Source organism: Haliaeetus albicilla, chromosome 3 (assembly GCF_947461875.1).
Source record: "Haliaeetus albicilla chromosome 3, bHalAlb1.1, whole genome shotgun sequence".
In the NCBI taxonomy this organism is placed as follows: Eukaryota; Metazoa; Chordata; class Aves; order Accipitriformes; family Accipitridae; genus Haliaeetus; species Haliaeetus albicilla.
The window spans coordinates 789,756-811,426 of NC_091485.1; the positions used below are offsets into that span (position 1 = coordinate 789,756).

Here is a 21,671-nt window from a genome sequence, read left to right on the forward strand (position 1 = left end):
TGCAATGGCAATCACTCACTACCTCCCATGGGCAGACTGGTGGACAGCCAGTTCCCAAGCAAAAGATAGCTAGCCTGACCTAAACCTTACTCCTTTCCGTTTTACTGCTGAGCATGATGCTATATGGCACGGAATATCTCTTTGGTTAGTTTGGGTCACCGGCCTGGTGGTGTCTTCTCCCAAGCTCTTGCGCACCCCCACTCTGCTAACTGGGGGCAACTGAGAAACAGAAGACCTTGACGCTGTGCACACACTGTTCAGCAACAGCCAAAACACCGGTGTGTTACCAGCACTGTTTGGTCACAGATCTAAAACAGAGCGCCGTGCCACCTGCTATGAAGAGTAACTCCACCCCAGCCAGACCTAGCACATGGTGATACTGTCAGCAACCCCAGCACAGAGCCGAACCCCCAACAGGTGACCGCACCAAGCAGCATGTGGGCCTTTGGCAGTGGAGTTGGGGAGCTGAGATTTGCAGCCTGCTGCATAATGTCACTTCGCATAGACAGAGGCTTAAAACGGAAACCTTCCTTTCTCTTTAGAGGAGTGGAAAATGAAAACGTGGAAATTAAAAGATTCAAAGTTAAAAATTAGCCATTATGGAGTGCAGTTGGAAACCACTCACCTTTAAACCAATTTAAGCAAAAAACCAGAACTGCTGTAGTGGCTGCATGTACTTATCTAAATGTTATGATTTGGTCATGTAATACACCTGTTGATATTTAACCTTCAATAATAAGAGAAAAGCCATCTGCATTGTTCCCAGTCAACCAAACTCCAGAGAATATTGGCTTCTCTACTGAAGCCTAGGTACTCAGCTGGTTTTTGCTTCAGTGCAAACAGTATTATGCATTCTGCATATGAGGAGTCCTTTAGCTTTGCAGGTGGGTTGTATCTATAAAAGCTATATTTCCAGACACACTGATAGCTCATTAATAATTTTGTGTTTGAAGGTCTGTTGCTTGGATAATGAATATTCTTCTCAGATGTTCTTATGTAGCTGCACTGGCATGAATATGAGATTTCTGCTTCTACTTCACTTGCTTCTGCTTATTTCCCAGCTGAAATCAAGACAAATTAATTAGTGGTTTGGCCTCACCCATTTTTGTAGGAGTGCACTATACATTAATTTGGCTTCAAACCTGTGTAAGCAGGTGCCTGAAGAGATGATATCCTAGATGGTTTCAGGTAATTATCAAATTGCACAGTTAGTGTGCAGTAGGATTCTTTATACTACTCATTTAAACCACAAAAATGGAAGTGCTGGTATTCACTTAAATACTTACGCAAGACTTAAAGGGGAAAAAGAGGAAAGATATGAGACAGAGGAACTGAATGTTATGATAGGATTGTTCAACAAAAGAAAAACATAGCTACAATATCATACAGGTATTTCACAGGGAGATTTTCAAGGAGTATCATAAGAAAAGTGAGAAGTGTACTTGGGCACAAATTGAAATACAGGAAATTCTAGTGGGAGATGAAAAAAAAATCATATGGTAAATGTGATTGAATACTGGAGGATGCTGCCCAGAGATGTTGTGGAGTGTCTGTCCTTCAGGATGGCCAAAACCCGACTGGACACGGCCCTGAGGAGCCTGCTGTAGCTGAACCTGCATTTAGCAAGGTATTGGACTAGATCATCTCCAGAGGTGTAAAATTGAAAGCCAGGGTTAAATGACATTGAATTAAAGTCTTTAATACAAATAAGAAAGAAAAAGGTATGATGAAAGGTTCCCTCACTTACTTTGGAAGACAATCTCTTCTGTTCTTATATGGTTGTAATATAAACTATATTGTCATGATTGTAAAGTATTTGATGTTACTTTTGATGGTAACTTTAATATCTAAACTATGATAGCTCCATAATATGTAGGAGGCTTTGAAAGGCACATATTATTTAAGAATCTAATGCAATCCAACTAAACGGTCCATTTATTCCCCCTTACCAGGCAATGAATTTTCTTCACAGCCTGTGCTACCATGGGGTTTCTGTCTGCAAAAATACACCTTCTGCCCTGTATTCCTGCTTCATTAAAAACAAAAAGCAAACTACGAAGACAGCACTGAACTGAATATCACAGACTATTTTTCTGGCTATCCAAGAATTCAAATTTTTCATCACTTTCTGATAAAAGTAAGTAGTACTTCAGAAAGTTTGTAAACTTGTTCAGTTTTGACAAGACAGCCACTCCTTTCCAGAATCCTCTTTCTTCTTAGAAAATACTTATGCTCAACCATGCTGAAAATGTAAATTTTCAGTCATTTGAAATGTCACATTAAACAGCTCCCATAGCAGAGAAAAAATAAACACAACCTAGTATGTATTTCCAATTGCTTATATATAATATATGCCTCATTAATTTTATACACTTTTAAAACAAATACAGGGAAACTCCAAACTTGTATGTCAATTATCAGTTACAGAGAAGTCAAAAGATTTTATTGTTTACCTGTTGAGGCTATGTGGAAATACTGATATGGAATATTAATTAATCAGTAATAGGAAAACACTGATATAATTAGCAGCACAAAACCTGATGTTTAAAAACAATCAACTCTCAACTTACTAGAAATATTTGTTACATTGTTCATGTTAGGTTCATTTGGGGCTAATAGTAATGCTATTTCTGTAACAACAGTTTCCTGCTTTTAAAAAGATCACTGCTTTTAAAAAATACACAGCATAATTAAAGCTATTGTTGAAAAGAATAGGCAGAATATAGTAATGGAATAGCAAGTTAGTCTTGTTGAGTATGTATAATCTATTGATTGTAAATGTTGAGTTTGTCACTTATATTTGCCAGTAATCTTGTCAATTTAGTAGAACTCAAGAAGTTAGCCTACTTCATGTTTCTTTGGCAAAAAGGGAAAAATATCACATAAAACAGTAAGCATGCCAGTTCCAGCGGGATATAGAGCACTGCTGCAGATTCTGAACAAACCACAGGACTCCACTGCGAAAGTGAAGTATGCTGAGTGTTTCTGTGTGCACAGATTCTACCTCACAGTGAAGAGGTGAGTTTATGAAAAATGGTGAAAATAAGAGTGCAAATACCAGTTCACACACAATGCGGAAAAATAGAAAACGCACAGCAGATGTAACATGAGGAAATGAAAGCAAGTTTAACATGTCATTATTTTGGGCTGTGTTGAGCTCTGGAGCCCCCAACATAAGAAGGACATGGACCTGTTGCGAGTCCAGAGAGTGGTCATGAAGATGATCAGAGGGCTGGAGCACTTCTCCTGTGACGACAGGCTGAGAGAGTTGGGGTTCTTCAGCCTGGAGAACAGAAGGCTCCGGGGAGACCTTACAGCAGCCTTCCAGTACCTAAAGGGGCCTACAGGAAAGCTGGAGAAGGACTTTTTACAAGGGCATGTCGCAACAGGACACGGGGTAATGGCTTTAAACTGAAAGAGGGTAGATTTAGATTGGATGTCAGGAAGAAGTTCTTCACTGTGAGGGTGGTGAGGTGCTGGAACGTGTTTCCCAGAGAGGTTGTGGATGCCCCATCCCTGGAAGTGTTGCAGGCCAGGTTGGATGGGGCTTTGAGCAACCGGGTCTAATGGAAGGTGTCCCTGCCCACGGCAGGAGGGTTTGGAACTAGGTAATCTTTAAGGTCCCTTCCAACCCAAAGCATTCTATGATTCTGTGATAAACAAAACTTTTTTCCATGGTTTTACATGCAAAGAAATTCTTTCTTCTGGTTCCAGCTGTACAGGAGAGGAGACCTGAAGTATTTTAGCAATGAGAGATGTTTATTTCTATATACACAGCATGTATGCATTGACAAATGAGAATTCTTTTCTTGGTTAAGCCAGCATAAACCAAGAGTAATACTGCTAACTGAGATCAGAATTTCTTCCACAGATTGCACCTATAATAAAGCATCTGTACTTGACTGCAATCAGCGAATGAGAGAACCTTCACAAATACTCATGTAAAGTGCTTTTGTTCATAGTAGGCAGAATTAAAGACAAACCTTTATAACCACTTGCTTTACTTTTTCCAGTAAGCCTTAAAGGATTTGCAAACTTTGTGAATTAAAGTTAATTTCACCTATCAGGAGGACCAAAAAACATCGTTTCTATACTCTGCTAAAATCCATAAATGTATGCATGGAGAAGTCAATATTCTAGTGTGTATAACAGCCCAGTGAAAACTACATCAGCTTTATTATTCTCCCTCAAAGTATAGATACAATTCTGTAAATGCTTTTAATTGATGAAATAATCTGCCAGCCAGAGCTTTCTGTTTTCTGATGTGCAACAGGAAGGTAAAGACCTAAAAATGTCGAAATGCTGCTTAATCTATATTGCTATTGCCTTAAAAAAGCTGCATTCATTTCAGAGGGTAATTCTCAAATTAATTTGCTATCCATACTGTAGGAAGTTCCATGTGCTGATATTACTTGGTATGGTGTTTTTTTAACAAAAACAAAGTATTTTCTCAAAGACAGTACTACATACTATGCTCTCTCTTTAGCCATTAATAATTCAATCTAATGCTAACTAATTTAGTGTTGTTGTGAGTGGGATATTATGGAGATAACATATGAATGTGCAGTGCTTCAGCCTAATATAACAACACAGTGGTCTGTTCATCTCTAATTAATTGCCACACAAAAATAAGGAATAGGTAGCCTTTAGTCATTCTATGGATTACAGTTAAATAGTTTAATTTCTTAACTGTTAAACTTCTTTTAACATGCTCTTTCCCAGCTATTTATTTTCAAATGGCATTTGATAAAAAGAGCTATTTTATATATTCTGCTAGTTATGCTGTTTATACTAGTGTTTGAGCAATAAACAGTGTGACTCTGTAGAATGCTAATAATGCTTGTTTTCCATTTTTTTCAAATGTCTTAATTGCACATGTTTTATATAAAAGTTACTTCACTTCATTCAAACCAGAAAGGCAAATCATACAGTCTTACTAGTTACTTTCAAATGTACTGTTTTCATTTTTTTGTGTGCTTTACATCAAAATATATTTGGAGCTTCAGGCTCTGTCATGTAAACAGTATATTAGTGGGATGCTTATAGTATAGTATCTTGAGATAATACATCATATTGAAAAATTACTTCTTAGATGTAGCACAGTATTTTTTTATTCCTTTTTTCAGAGTACAGTTCCTGAAGACATACATATTTAAACCTGTAGTCTGTATCTGTGCTTGAAAAAACAAACACCTGCAAACACCATTTTCCAGATATGACAAAGAGCTAAAAATGGCCTTTCAATCTAGCTCATTTTTATACATGAACTAGATAGGAGAAAGAGCTAAGGGAAAAAGAATATAAACTCTAATATTTATTAAAAAATTTGCAATTTGCATGGGTATGATCTACAAAACAAACAGGGGTTTAAACAGGATTCTGTTACTGAATACCAACTTAAATAAGGCTTTCTTAATGAATGACAAGGACTGCACTGAGCCAACCATTTAGTAATGCTCAACAGTCTACTTAAGTAAAGAAGATGAGTGTCATAAAAAGTACCATGGTATTTTATGTTACTGTTTGTCTTCTTCAGGTAAGAGCAACAGGGTTATGCTCAAGATGGTATCTTTAAAGGTGGAACAGATGACTGACCCAAGTGGAATTTTACATTCTTTGGGAAGAGGTTACCAACTGGTCAGTAGTGATATTATAATTTATCTTGAACGTTTTTAGGGTATTCTTGCATTTGAGGCTACATTGCAACATGCGTGACCTTTCAGTGCTGGATGTACAGCATAAGCTGTTCACCATAATCCTCTTAACAACAACTGAACGGACAGGTAGATGAAAACTACAACACAGACTCCTTACATCAGTCTGTGTCAAGAGGAGCTGAGGTCTATCAGCAAAGGAGTAAGTATGCAAAATAACCTCTACTTCTGTATTCTCTTCTTACAATTTAGTTGTCTCTATTGGTATTAACCTATCAGTTTTTCTAAAGACCTTAAAAATGAAGTAGTCCTAAGTGGTATGACCTCAAATATTTTACCAATGTGCTGATTAATCATTGCATTCTATTGATATTACCAAAACAAGCTGTACACATTTTAAAAATATTTATTACTATTATCACATTAAAACATGTAAGAGCTATTGCAAGAGTGCAAATCCCTCAGCTGTTAGCACTTTGTTGCTCCATATATCAAACTGCTGTCACACCGAAGACAGTGAATTCCATTACTAGGATTGTATGATCCTGGACTGCATATAACTATGGACAAAAAAACATAAAGGACAAAAAAAATAAAGGACAAAATGTGGAATTTAAGTGATAAAATATTTACATTTGAAATGTTTAGAATGCATCTTTATCTATTTGAAAAAAACATCATTTTTTTTCCAGCATTCTGCTAGTTGATGATGAAAAAATTGTGTATATATATTATACATCATCTATTCACCATATTTTTCTCTTCACCCCTTTTCACTCCATCTACTTACAGGGGATATGTCCATCAATTACATTTTAATATGGCCTATATCCAATAATTTTTTAAATAAACTGGTATAGCTGCTTGTATAAGTAATACAAGACAAAATAAAGCTGAAATCTAAGCTCAGATAATTATTAAGTAGTGCAAAAATAATATAGCAAACCAGAAATCAGTGTATGATACAGAACAAGTATTCTGAATGAATTTTTTTTCCTGTTAGGTCATGTTATGCTATTTGATGAAGTCTGTACAGTCATCTGCAGAATGACTTCATCACAAAAGACTTAACTCAGCATTATGCTCTTGACAGAAAAAAGGAGAATTTGAGCTATTTGGTTATGACTGTCCTGAATCATACTTCAATTTGGCAATGGTAGCCTTTCTTTAGAATAGCTCTTTAACTAACAGCATTAGTATTCAGTATGCAAAGGTAATTGAGACCATCCTTCCTTTTGCAGGGTCAGCGCTTACCTGGTTATTGGGTTTTGCCTGGATTAATAATGACTTCTTAGTCACTACTGCACAAACCTTCAGCAGGATTTTCAGTATTTGGTTTGGTTTATCTTCATTTGTTGAGGCTGGCAGGATTCACTTGATCCCCAGTGGCTGTTATTAGCTTGCCTAGCATTTTTTGCCACTGCTATTGACTGAAGAAGAGTTGGAGCTCTTATGAAATGTGAGAGGAGTCCTCTGCAGATGATGTCAAAACCTTGCCTTTCTTGTACATTAGTATAGGCAGACCAAGATGGCTTTATGGGAAAGAGAAACCTTTACGAAAACATGTAACTAAAGGCATTTCCAAACTTTCTGTCTGGAAAATCAATCATCTTGTGTACCAGGGGAATAATTCTACTCTTTTTATTGAAGATTATAGGTACACTTCTAGTAAATCCTTCAGAATTTTCAGTTTATTTAATTGGAGCAAGGTAGACTTCTCTTACAATGGGATAAAAGTTTATTTCTCAGAAGTGTCATCTGTTTGCTGTCTAGCAAAAAGCATGAAAAAGAGAAAGGAATCTGAAGTAGGGACCTGTAGCTTATTTACCAGCTGCTGGAAAGTTTCTTTAAGTGGTAAACTTAACTTGTTTCAATCTTTTCACTAATGGAAAACTCCTATTGGTGTACCTTCACTTTGGAAGTATAAACATCTTAGCAAAATATTCTCTCATGAAATGCACATAATGTCTTAATTTGTTCTTGTATCCTATAAGCTAACTAGTATTTTGTACTCTTTTCTGATATTTAGGAGTATTACAATATTCTCTTGAAAGTCAAAAGGAAATACATTATTCAAGTTACTATGTTTCAGTAGTATAAACAATCACCATACTGATTTGAAGAAATTAAGAAAACCAAATTAGAACTGACTAGATACTGAATAGTCTACTAAAAATACCACAGAAATCAAGCTCTACAGAATAATACATGATAAAAAATATTTCATAAAGCTAGTACCGGGTATGATATCAAATTGTCTCTCCAGAGAAGCCCTAAGAAACATAGAACACTTTGTACTCTATTAATCTCACAGCTGCATCTGATTAAAAAAACTCTCAAAATAAAATGATTTATAAAGCAGAAAAATTATATTTAGAAATTTTGATGACATGGAAGTGACTCAACTGCATATGTTAAGTAAAATTTAATGGTGGATCATACCTCATGTAGCTGTTGTCAAAATATTTAATTAACTTATCCTGGAATAATGTGCTTTATTTAATATAAAATAGGGCTCTAAAAGCAGAAAAACATTAAAATTAAGATAAAACCATATGAAATAATTTCTAAGATGGTTGTACTCATCAATTCTGTTTATTCAAGACTGCTCTACAGAGGCAGAAGACTAAACAGAATTATTAATCAGCACTAACTCTGTGTCTTTAAGTCATTGCCTCTACAAAATCACTCAGTAAAAGGTTCTGCCTGAGGCTTATCTGGTACCAGATGAACAAAATTTTGATATGTTTTACCACCAGTGTTTTCTACCAAGATTTCTCTAAAGATAGATACATCACACAGTGACTAATCAGGTTAACATGTCTAATGGACTAATTCAGAAAGAGATTCAGACTAGAAAATGGGAGTAGAGGGTGACAATACCTCAGTATTTAATGCCATTCTAATAACAACAGCGGGGGGGGGGGAACAAATGAGGATATAGTATGATATAAAAGAACATGAGACAGAAGCATTGGGAAGGAAATGAATGCAAGTTCTAATACAGGAGATTTAGATTGGTATATGATGCAGTAAGTGAAAGGGTTGTGCTTAGTGCACAAATTATGTGATGGCAATGGAAAATAAATGATGTATTGTTCACAGAGCATGCACAACAGCATGGAGGAACCAAAACTACTAGAAAACTACATGAAACCAGATACTCTAAAAATAGAGGAAAGAGAACAGGTATAACTGAACATCCAGCTATTTTGCTGTATGAGAAGTAAAAATAGAGTAGATTTGTTTATGAAACCTGCAGAGAATATGGATAGGTTTTTTTATTTCTCCATGTTCTTAGGCCTAGTCCATAACCTCTCCCATTCTGTCATATCCTTATCAAGACCCAGAGACTAGAAACAGTTGGACTATTCAAAGTTTAATGTACTTAAATTAGAAAGTCTGAGTAACATCTGTTTCCATGTTCCAAAATAGAACTGGCTCATTAAAGGGTAACACAGATGATAATCTGAGGTTTGCAATTTATCTGTGGTGATACCCTATGACTGGTGCTAACCTATGACTGGTAAGAAATGTATTATAAATTTTTCAGAAAAGGAAAAAAAAGTCCAAGAAACCACAGAACAGCTGATAAGACTTCTATACTATGTAAAGATTTCATGAATGAATGCTGAAACACATGCAGGTAAGTGGAAAGTAATACAACCCAATGTTGTTTTACAATGAAGATAAACACATAATTAATTTGAAAGCACCTCATACAGCAGTACATACAAATATAATAAACTACAGAAGACTATGGTTAGAATTAAATTTAAAAAAAAGACTACTGAATGATGCTTAAAAGGGAAATAAGAATTGGAGATAAATTGCTAAAGGGATTACTCATGAGCTTTGCCCTTAAACACACTTTACTAAATCTTTCCACTAACATGATTATCAGAAAAATTCCCAATGGACTATGCTGACAACAAAACTTGCAGAAGCTGTGAATAAGGACAAGCTTTAAATAGGCAGGAAGAAATAATAAGAAAGGCCTGTATATTTGTTTCATTAAAGAGGACTGTGAGCACAATCAGTCGCAATGAAAAGGGGAAGCTTGTTACTGTTAGATCATTTGAGAGAGAGGTTCTTAGGCCCAAAGAAAAGCACTATTGACGTAAAAGGCACTGGTAAGAGCTCATCTCAAATACCATGTTAAATTCTAGTCACCCCTGAGCAAGAATACTAAACTCAAAAAAGGGCATGCAAGATATAGGTTTGCTGAATGCAAACTATTACAAAAGCAGATAGAAAGTAATTGACTTGTTCTGATTATAAAACAGGAGACAAAAAAAAAAAATCTACTTAAGCTAAAAGGCGTTCTCCCCATCAGGGCAAATAAGTATGAACTTTTCATTAATTAATTTAGATTGAAAGCTTGATCTTCTAATTATACAACAAGAGTAGCTAAAGAGACCAAAACTCCCTAATAGTTCTAAAATGGACCTTAAAACTGCTATAACTGTATTACAGGACCTAGTTCTGCAACTACAAGGGAAACTTGGGTAACCCAAGAAGTTGAACTCTGCTGTGCTGCCATGAAATGTATTTATCAAAATGCTTCTATGAGTAAGTGCATGTTTTGGAAAAAGCTACCCCACTAACAAAGATATAGGGAAAATATTTATTTTCTGTTTAAGTAACTAACCAATCCAGGGATTTTAGCAAATCGCAACTAATTCTCCCATATTGGCATGGTCTCCTGAGAACTACTACATGAAGTTTGAGGCATTGAAAACAAAGGTAGAGAACCTATAATGGACAGTAAACAGGCTGAACAAGGTCTATCAAACATGACCAAAAAGACTGAACTTGAGGTGGTTTAGTTCAATGAAGACAATATCAGAAGAAGAAAATGGTCAGAGTCTTCTAGGATATACAAAAGCTGTTTCAAAGATAAGTTAATAGAAACATTTCCAGATTTACTAAGAACAAGAAGTAACAGGTATAAACTACCTCAAGGGAAATTACATAAATATCTTAGGAAAAAAAGCTTTCCAGTGGTGAGGATGTGCAGTACTGAGTTATATTTCCTTGGGAGTCTATGTAGTCTTCTGAGGTTTTAAAGATTATGCAGGATACATCTGTCAGGAATAACTGAAGCTCCTATCTTGCCTTGAGGTAGAATGATAAGCAGAGGACCCTTTCAGTTCTACTGCCTATGATATGGTGGTTTGGATTCTGGGAAAGGTGATTACTGATTTTACCAAGAGGTCAACTAAGAAAAAGAGTATATGTTTGAGCATGCTGACAGAATGACATCCTCAACTATGGGAAGTAGTAATTGGTCAAGTTTCAGGGCTGATTGTTTCAGATTCTTGAGTACCTCAGGTGTGAAAGCTTGCCCCTGTATCTGCTAAAGTGGTGTCTGTTACGATCCCATCTGAACAGGGATCAGCTTCTTGGGCTGACACTGGTGTACGGCTATGTAGTGTTTCTGTCTAGTGCAGGAGGCAAAGGAGCATGGCAGCTATGAAAACAGTATTGTTTTTTACTAATTATGTTAAACAGCCACCAGAGCTAAAATGAAAGTTGTGTTTTGAAGAAAAAAGGAATACAAATTAGTTTAGAATGGAGTCAGATATGCTGGGGGAAAGCCCAAAACAAAGATGTATGTATAAAACAAATCATACTAAAGACACAGTTTTCTAAACTTGATTTGCATGTACCTTACCTTGAAATCATGTACAACAATATTCTGTATTAAAATAAATTAATAAATTTGATATTATATATATCCCATCCAGATACTTGTTACTTTTTGCTGGAAGACATGGATCAAAAATTATAAGTTCCTTCTGATGAAGGCAACAAGTTGGAAAAAACAATCACATATGGAAACATTTTGCACATCCTGCAACTTTAGAGTTGTCTCTATCTTCTTTCATATTTTTATTATTGCTTTTCAAAGTTGTATTGGGTTTGTGTGGTAAGGTTTTGATAGCACGGGGGGCTACAGGGGTGGCTTCTGCAAGAAGCTGCTAGAAGCTTCCCCTATGTCCGACAGTGCCAATGCCAGCTGGCTCCAGGACGGACCCACTGCTGGCCAAGGCCAAGCCCATCAGCGACAGTGGTAGAGCCTCTGGGAGAACAGATTTAAGAAGGGGAAAAAGTTGCAGCAGCACAGAAACTGCAGCCAGAGAGAGGAGTGACAATATGTAAGAGAAACAACCCTGCAGACCCCCAGGTCAGAGAAGGAGGGGGAGAAGGTGCTCCAGGCACCAGAGCAGAGATTCCCCTACTCTGGTTTGTTTGGTAATAAATGAAACTAATTTCCCAAAGTTGGATCTGTTTTGCCTGTGACAGTAATTGGTGAGTGATCTCTCCCTATCCTTATCTCAACCCATGAGCCTTTCATTCTATTTTCTCTCCCCTGTCCAGCTGAGGAGGGCAGTGGTAGAGCAGCTTTGGTGGGCATCTGGCATCTAACCAGGGTCAACCCATCACAAAAGTGTATTCCATTCTGTAAACTGTCATTCAATATGTAATCCAGTGTTTTGTTTCACCATTTCTAGGTCTGTAGGGAATCAGCTCTGTCAAAAGCTTGACTACAGACTTAGAGATTCTCTATGTGTATTGCTTCCATTGTTCCCTTGAGACTTCAGGCTCAATATTTGGGAATCATACGACTAACCTTTTCTAGGGCAAAATGCAATCTGGCAGAACCACTCTTTAAAACACCAATCTACTCCTTAGCATCTAAGGAGGGTAGTATCACTCATTTTAGTATGAGGATTCACAAAAATAAGATTACCAGAATTCATTCCCCCCTCTTTCCTTATTCTTCCAAATGGATCACAGCTATTTACAAATTTATTTTGCAAAGCTATACAGAGTGATTATTTTATCTTTTATTCTTACTTCACTCAGATCTGGGATGTAGCATTTAAGTTTGTAATTAGATGAAAGCATTGCATTATTATGCCCCCTTTTATAAATTTAAGAACAAAAATAACTGTCTTGTTTCTCTCACTGTAAAACAGCACTTGAAACGTACCTTGTCAGATTACAGATTTTCTGTGCTAATTCCAAAAACCCCTACTGCTATCTAGAGGTCTGAACTTAATCTGATTCAGGTTAATTTAAATCAGTCCATAGAAATTGTGGGTCTGGCTTAAAATCTAAATCAACAAGGTTTTTATGAGAGTACGAACCTGATGTAGTACTGGTTACCTTGACAGACTTGACAGGATCACAGCCCGAAACAGTATGGCATAACAATTTTATAAACTTAAATAGCAAAGTACTGAGTTCAATCAGAGCAAAAAACATTGTAGCACTACTTAATACTTTGTACGATAAATGAATTTGTCACTTACCACAACACTCTGGACAGTCTGGATGTATTAGAGCATTCATTCCATATCCTGGATAGCAGCGATCAACCCATACCATTTGCAGAGTACCTTCAATGTAGTATATTTCAGGCAACGGTTCAGAACTTTTCCTGCTAACTTCCACTTGTTGCTTAAAAAATCTCTCTATAAGGTGTTTTGCCTAAATTGAAACAAATAGTATTTTTTCAGAATCTTTGATGGAAAGAGATCAGAATACAAGACAAAAGAATGTTAAGTATGAGTTAGGATTAAGATTTAAAGGATGTATCACTAAACCTTTTGATTGTAACTGAATGGAAACAGGACTATCTGATATTCTTGGATATGTTGGTTTTAATATAGATAAGCATTGATCAATTAATGCAATGTCTTTTAAAGTGTTCAGAAGTATACAAATAGAACTCTAAAAGCTAATCCATAGCAATTTTGCCTACATTAGACATCTGTAGGCCAACATCAATAGACTTGCAGCTTTCCCATCTACATATGTACTCTTACGTAGGTCCACTTACATTTCGGACATACTTTTTTCATCTTTATTAGCTATTTCTGTTCAATAAAAAGAAAATGCCAAAGGTGTCCTGAGGCCAAGTTAAACAAGGGGATTATTGTTATTATTATATCAATCAAATATAATCACAGAAGACTTAACTCCCTTACTCAAAAAGATTTGCACAAATACAATCCTAGCTAGGAAAAACATTCCCGTCAATCAGTGCAGAATCAGCACCACAGAATCACAGAAATGTTAGGATACAAGGGAGCTCTATTCCATCTCATCTGCTCCAACTCCCTAGCCAAAGGCAATGTTTATTTTTAAAAATCCTTTATTTTCCCTGGAATTTTGGACCATTTTTTATAAAGTGTCTTCCACAGTAGTTAAAATCAAAAGTGTGACTTCTAAGTGGCTAAGCTATATAAAATTTGTAACAGAAATAGACCCATTAGCAATCTGACAAAGTCTAACAGTAAAAAGTATCAATGCTTCATATCCAGACAGTGCTTCATTTGTATACAGGGATTAATTATATATATAGAAAGCTAAAAAGAAAAAGCAAAGAAAAAAAATCCTTTAATAGGCTTGCAAGGTTCAGTACACACACAAATTGGCAAAACCACATTTACTCATGCTCTCTTAATTTGATCCTCTTGTCTGTGTGAAAAAGATGAACTTTGATCATGAGCTTTCCCCACAAATTTAGGGTTTTTTTTTTCAGTGGGCAGGATGGAAGCTGCTTAATGAGCACAATGTTATTTTAGACCTCATCACCCTTCCACTGGAATCCCGAAGCATGATTTGCATACCTGCTATTGGTATTCCTTCTGTACTTCCCTTCCCCTTTCTCCTTTCTCCCTTAAGAACCTCTGAATTAACAGTTAACCTAGTAAGCAAGACTCTGGCTTCTGGTTCTCTACTGTAAAAGCCAAATGACTTCAAAAGCTAAAATTCTGCCAGATCAATAATAAAATCACTTTGAAGTGATGGAAAGGCACTCCCATTGCGAAACAGCACATCTGATATTTATAAGATAGCACATGTTCAAAGTTTCCCAATTGTCTTGCCACTTTTCATACTCTTAATGTACTGTCTTTAATATCGACTGATAGCATGATCTGCCTTATCCATAATGGCAACAGAATATTAGCAATATTGCCAAACAGCAATAGAATATTTTAACTGATACAAATTATATATCCACTAAAACTTTTATATCAATTTATTAATTTACTAAACAAAGTATGTTTCATTTTTAATGTTGTTATACTTTATTGTGAGAGTAGCTTATTATGTTAGTTGCCTTTTTATTCTTCCATCTACCATACCTTGTTTAGTCTACGAGTTGCATCACAAGCACTTTGCTGACATAGTCTGTTGTGTTTTTCTCTGTCTAAGGAAGCAACTATAACAAAACACAATCTGTTTATAGAAGAACAAGGTCAATGAAATTGACTTTTTTTTTTTTTTTTTACTCATTTAAGATTCTCGTCAGTTCTGATGCAAGTATTTAGGACATTTTACCATATTTCACATGTCTAACTTGCAATGTTTTAAAGAAATCACAGAGCTTGTCCTCTTATAGATATTATACATCCATGTATAATTTTCAGTATACTTAAATATCTTATGGGAACTGTCATTTATTTGTAAATTCTAATGGCAAGGAAATGTATAATTCTGGACTCTTCCCAGATTTATAAATATCTGAATCCTTTCAAAAGAAATAAGCTACTCTCTAATTACCTGCCTGCCATTGTGGTTTTATGAAGACTCAGGTTTTAAAACAGTCATCCAGGAACCCTAACAGTTCAGGCTTCTGACTATTTCTGCAACGGACTCAAGTTTTCTCTCAAGAACAATCAATCAGGGCAATATCTAGTGCTTTTAAACATTTTCCCTGCTCCCCTCCACTGCACAAACACATCAGTTCCAGAGCCTCGCCCACGCAACCCTTTAGATTCTCATAGGAATGCCTATGACACATAGAACCAAAGGAAGACTTCAAGTATGGACTGAAGAAAAAGCGTAGTTACGTCGTAGTAATCCATTTGCACGGGTCCACATTCCTTATCAACTGACTAGTACTAACATGTTGTGGTGAAGGCCTGGGAAACTGTTAACTAAGCTGCTGGACTGCTCTCCAGAACTGACATTAGAGTAAGCTGCCATATTAAAGATAAAATTATCTGTTAACATGTGAATTTAACTCCTTATATGATAAGCTTTAAATACCTCTATCACAGAAGTAATTCTGAAACACCAAATGCTACTTAGAAGTCAAAAAGTACTTTCTAAGACTTCAAGCTACTTCAGAATGTGTAGTTTACCACTGGGCCATATCAAAGTTTACATCCACCTAAATCTCTAACTGGAGAATTTGTCCTCCTAAGGCTCAAATATTCTATAAAGCCTGGGCATTGGCTAAATCTCATTTATGTAGTCTAATAACCTTAGAGTTAACTAACTACACTATCAGTAATGAGACTTCAGATACATTATGCTATCCACTACAAATAGTTTTCAGAGAAACACAACTGGCTAATAGTTTCATTGTTTTTATAAGCAACTATATTTAATTTTCAAGAAAATTAAAATTGGAACGTGGAAAATGAAGCATAATTGATATACTTTGTTCAGAAAGGGATCTTTCCAAAGTGCATGTCTTGATACATCGTGACTAATCTAATACAACACATGAAAACAATGGCCTTTTTAGAGCTGAAATAGGAACAGTAAGTCCAAGAAAATACTGCAGATGTTCTTATATAGATTCAGCTCAACAATTATAAGTTGCATCTATTTGGGTTTTAGATATCTCTTAACGAAGTACTTCATGTTAACTGAACATATATTGGGACTGTTTTACATGTTCGTTCAGACCTCACTCACAGCATAAAGGAGTTGACGATTTCTTTTCATATGGTTTCAGTGCTCAGGAGGAATATTCTGAGAACAAGTCTCAAGAACAAGGAACAACCTTCTTTGGATTGACATGACACTGAGATTTCCACAGTTAATGCCTTTAGTGAAAAGCTGTTTATGGCAATGTTTTATGAAAACAAATTCATGTTAAAGTGAAAATGTATTTTTAATAACTCAACTTTATCAAAGGAGGATAAGTAACTAAGGCACTCTGAGGTCTTCATTTACATATAAACTCATTTATGTATCAACACACCCAAATATCAGATACAAAAGTTTTATAATTATTGCAATACGTAGTCACACTCAGGAAGAATCCTTAAATATCCCATAATTTGGTGACACCTTCCCAAGCCATCTAATGGTTTGCTTTAAATCAAGCCAACTCAGTATTTCTGGCAACTCAGTTTTGCCCAGGTCTCCTTTAGGCTCCTTTTGTCTTAAAAGAAATGGAAAATTATGAAGTCTCCCTCTTTTATTGTTGCCACTTAAAGAAGGACAAGTACTGAAGTTCATCTCATTTAACTTTAGTTCTTGAAAATTTGACATCCAGCCTTAGTCTGTCATTTGGAAGCTGATTATAAAGACCAAGGCACATCCATGGAGTCATTTATACACCTGTTGTAGGTGACTAGATGAAGGTAATCTGGGGAGTTACAGAATGCACTGTATCACTTTCCTTCCTATGTTAGTGTGCAACAAGGGACATGATAATGTTTTATGACACGAAATTAAAAATATATTCATCTATCCACAGCTATAAAATGTTCTAAAGCTCTTCTGAAATAATGTAAAATACACACTTTTGAGTAGATAAACTATCTTTTTGCTATTGACATGAATTTCACATGCAATACTTTGAAGCATTTTTCCAATCCAGAAACTTTATAAGGAGTAAATACATTCCATTAACTATAAAAATTCTAGCCGTTCTTTAAAAGCAAAGCAGATTTTTACCTGAAAATGTAAAGAAGATTTCATTCTGTAGACCTCCTCTCTGCATTTTTACATGATGGCATTCTGACTTAATTAATGTAACCTCACAAGAAAGTTCAGCAACAAGTTTGCTTAGTATCTGAAGCAATGCTTTCTCAAAAGAAGTGTTATGAGAACTGTTGCAGGGGCCTGTATGATACTGGGCTGTGAACTCATAGTAATTTTTAGGATCAGAATAAGCTGCAGGAAAAAAATGTCAAAGATGATGAGGAACATATATGAAGTAAAAAGAAGAAAAGTAATTTGTATATTAGAAAATAAAATTGCCAATTTAAATACTTAATTTATAAACAATACCTATTTTGTACCCCCAGAGAATTTTTAATGATAAAATAGTGTATGCTGCGCCAGTTGGAAACACGTAAGAGATTTTTACAAGTCAACATTCTTACTTATATCCGTCAGTAAGTCTTACTCTTTATTACTGTAATTTTTAAATTTTTAAACCAACAGGAGATTACTGTAAAGGTATGAAGAATATGAACGCTAAGGTTAAGAAGCATACAAAATACCCTTTAGTAGGTGGCACAATATTTCATCTCACAAATTATGGCCAGTTACAGTAGTATGTTACATATTTTTTAGTCAACTATCACAGAAGTATTTTAAAGGGCTTAAAAACTGAATCCTCTTCCCCAGAGATCAACAGAAGATGAACTAGTTAAGATGAACAGGAATTCCTACTCTGTGAGCAGAGGTAACTGAAAAAGCTTCCATATAGGTATGAAATTTACTTTTATGGATGGATCAGCTATTTCACCTTTACTGCAAAGCTAAATGCACACCTGGGCGCCTTTTACAAATATGCCAATGTAGCATAAAATGCGTGTTTCTAGTTATTTCATGATAACCACTCTACTTACCCAAAGCTGCAGATCAACAGAGCACAATGTTAAATAGAAAATAGGAATAAAAGAATGAAGAACAGGGGTCATGGTGTGGGTATAATCACAGAAATGAGAAGGGGGTGGCAGGGAAGAAATAATGAAGGAATAGAAACCAAACCAGCTGAAAGAAGCAGCAGAACATCCAAAACATGGTACCCAATCAAGACAGCTCATTAGATCCTCTACCTTGCTTTTGCCTTCCCCATTTCTTTTCCCTTACTGCTGCATATTCCAGCTTTTTTTGTATGTATGTATGAAGCTTGAATTTTGTATGTTAACATTCAGATTTGATCCTTATTGAAGGATATAAGTCTGCATTACTGAAAACTGTAACCTTTTCCATCAAAACTGCTTAAAAGAAACTTTTTCCTTTCCAGTTCTGTCAAGCAAGCCAGCTGCTAGAAGTCACGGTTATTCTGTATGAAGGCTGCTGTGCCAAAGTAAAATTAATTTACATCAGAGGTTAATTTATGTTATTGTGCTCTAAGATGTTTCTAAATGAGCACTGGTACGCATTTTAAATTCAAGATCAGACATAGTTCCTGCTGAAGGCAATAGGAGCTCTTGCCTACATCTCCACAAGAATAAAATATCCTTTAAAGAAGAAAAGGAGAGCTAGTAATGAATAAATGACGTTGCTTTTACAATCTTTCACTTTATCAAAGACTTTTTACCTGCTGACAGAAGGAAATGTAATCAGAATAGAAAAGAATAAGCTACAAATATTACATCATTAAATGATAGGTACTTAAAAAACACAATCAGGCAATAATTAAGGCATTAATATGTGTGAAATAAATCTATATGGCTGTGCTAAATTAATCTCAAAGAATAATTCAGTTTAAAATTATACCATTTTAATGTTATTAAGCATTACTGCCCATTCAATTTGTTACATTTCATTATGTTTTATGTTTCTTTAAAAAAGAACTGTATTCATAAGTTCCTCAGTCAGCCACTGAGCTTCATTTAAGGCTCTGTAAATGACATTAAATGAACTGCCTGGTAGCAACTAATATTAAAAACAATTTCCCAGAGAAACAGAATGTCTTTGTCTCTGCAAATTAAATTCTAAATAAGCCTACTTATTTTAAAATAGCAACACATATTTTTAAAAATAAAACTTCTTCAAGGCAACAACACATTTACCTGGATTGGTAACTTACCATAAATAAGATATTTTATTATGAGGTTTTTATCAGGTTGCGTTGCTGTTAGCTTATAAACAATGGAACAAGTGTAAACTCCACTCAGGTTGAAGTGTCTCAATATTAAAGTTCCTGTTGGTGTTATTTGCACACTGCTGTTTTCTAGTAAAGACAATAACGAAATAAATTTAGTTGTCGTCATGAGAAAGTGCAGAAAGTAAGGGTCCAAATGGTTATTTACTCTTAAGCTGTGCACAAAATAATATTATTGATTCAGCTGAAGGCATGGGACTCGGAAACTGAAGCTGACTGGGTGTTACTCAGGTCAGCATTACACAAATATGTCTTATTGCTGCTGTGTTTTTTAAGTATTGGTTGACAAAGCAGTCCTAGAAACCTGTTTTTATTTGATCTCAGACATCTATTGTTCTCTCCAATAACACTTCCAAGAGCAAAGAACTCCCAGAAAAAAAGGACAAAGGGGGCAAATAATCTCTTTTTATACCTCTATATAGTTAAACTGACTACTAACCTTTCAGTCTTCAGGAACTGCCTCATGAATTAGCTGCTGGTGGTGTTTAACAAGCAGTAAACTTCAAAGTAGGCAAGACAGGAAGTTCAAGTTAAGCAAGTACTATATAACAGACCTTCCACAAAAATTATATGTGTATGCCAAAATAAGAATCATATATGTTTAGGATGGTAAAATAATCCTTCTGCATGGAAAGATATGCATTGTTATGGTGGCCAAAGTCTTAACACAAGTCTTCAGTTCAAGGCAGAGAGGAAGTAGGATCCTACTTCAAAGGACAAATCATGAGCGTGGCTCTTTAACTAGGTTTTTAAAGAGAAAGGAAAGAACTGCTTAAGGTCAGATTTGGGCACTGATAATGAGCCATAGAGTTGTCCCATGTAGCCTGCATGGGGGTTACATGATGACAGTTGATGAGTCCTTTCCTGACTTGAAAAGGTCCTCAGGCAGTAACAATATAGATATGGGTTTCTCAAATAGTAACATACAGCCGATCCTGCTGTCAAAGGAAACCATGGGAATCACTAGATTAGAGTCAATTGTAATAGATTTCAAGGTAAAATACTCACTTTGATAAAATATTTTGAGAATGGATTTTTGTTTCTATTTTCAGATGCCAAAAAAAAAAATCTTTTTAACATCCTAAATAATTCAGACCTTTTATGTAGATGATGGAAGCTTAGACAATTAGTGTGGTGCAAAAGCAGCATATTTTTAGACTGAAAAAAATCGATGCTAAGGACATGAAATCTATACTACACACATCTTAGGGCTTTTACTTCAGACCAGTCCTAATCTGGCTTTACAGGTCAAGCACGCATTATTTCTCAAAGCAAACCTTTCCAATTAGCTTCATCCAAAATGAATCCACTTTGTGCACTCAAACACCAGAGCATGATCCAAACAGAATGTGGTAAGTGGGTACAATCAAGCAATTCAGTTCAAAGTCACACTCCTATTCAAACTAACATGTTACTGTAGATGCATGCTGATTTTCCTGGTATGTGATTCTAAGAAAGATATTGGGAAAAAAAAAAAATAGCCTGATTGAAGTGCATCTTTTTACATACTTGGCAGGAAGGTGTAGCACAGCTTAGTTCCTCAAGAAACCATTTAAGCTTTTAATTAACTTAATTTTGTCATATATATCACTGTGTTTAAAAAAAAAATATCAAGTGCTGGTAAAAAAAGAGTACTATTAAAAAGACTGAAAGTGCAAATTCTTTGACAAGAATGGTTTGGGATTCTGTATCAGCCTAGGCTCTCACATTAACGGCACACTGTCTCATTTTTTGGGTGATGAAGAGGTTTTTAATCTGATGATGAACTACTCAGGATGTTAAGTCTATAAACTAGAATGTCATTTGCTACTGTATGCTGGAATAGCTATCGGATTAATATTGTCAGAAAAACAGCATAGATTTAAGAACTATAGTTCTGATCTTTAGCATATGCAACTGCCCTGTGCGGGCCAAAAGCAACAACATCGTTACTTGACTGGATAGCCAGAGCACCTTTAAGATACATCACAGACAGCTTTGCTATACTTACAAAATGCATTACTGAACTGCAGAGATGACAACAAGTCTGCAAAAGATAAAACTTGGAAATCCAGTGAAGAGATCTGGTCACAAATATTTCTTGAAAGTACATTAGCAGAAACGGAAAAGTAAAGTGTTCTTCTGAAGGACTG

At 35.6% G+C, this 21,671-nt stretch overlaps 1 protein-coding gene and 1 long non-coding RNA gene across 2 annotated transcripts; one reads left to right on the top strand and one right to left on the bottom strand.

Annotated features, from left to right (window-relative positions):
* The first annotated feature begins 404 nt into the window (after positions 1-404).
* On the top strand, positions 405-11,399 carry LOC138684663 (uncharacterized). The gene is made up of 3 exons (XR_011323893.1): positions 405-3,018; positions 5,537-5,637; positions 9,208-11,399. It is a non-coding gene; the product is annotated as an uncharacterized lncRNA (long non-coding RNA).
* Positions 4,825-19,702, bottom strand: ZPBP (zona pellucida binding protein). The gene is made up of 5 exons (XM_009920295.2): positions 19,465-19,702; positions 17,373-17,591; positions 14,819-14,895; positions 12,977-13,154; positions 4,825-6,214 (listed from the first exon to the last, which is right to left on the bottom strand). The coding sequence occupies exons 1-5, from the start codon at positions 19,646-19,648 to the stop codon at positions 6,123-6,125; spliced, it is 750 nt and encodes a 249-aa protein (XP_009918597.2). The 5' UTR covers positions 19,649-19,702; the 3' UTR covers positions 4,825-6,122.
* Between the last annotated feature and the right edge of the window lie 1,969 nt (positions 19,703-21,671).

Coding starts and splice junctions, on each gene's coding strand:
- ZPBP (XM_009920295.2), bottom strand. CDS start 19,648: ATGACGACAACTAAATTTATTTCGTTATTGTCTTTACTAGAAAACAGC. Junction 14,896..17,372: donor AATCTTCTTTACATTTTCAG/GTAAAAATCTGC, acceptor GTTTTGTTATAG/TTGCTTCCTTAGACAGAGAA. Junction 6,215..12,976: donor AGACTGTCCAGAGTGTTGTG/GTAAGTGACAAA, acceptor TTTTGTCCATAG/TTATATGCAGTCCAGGATCA.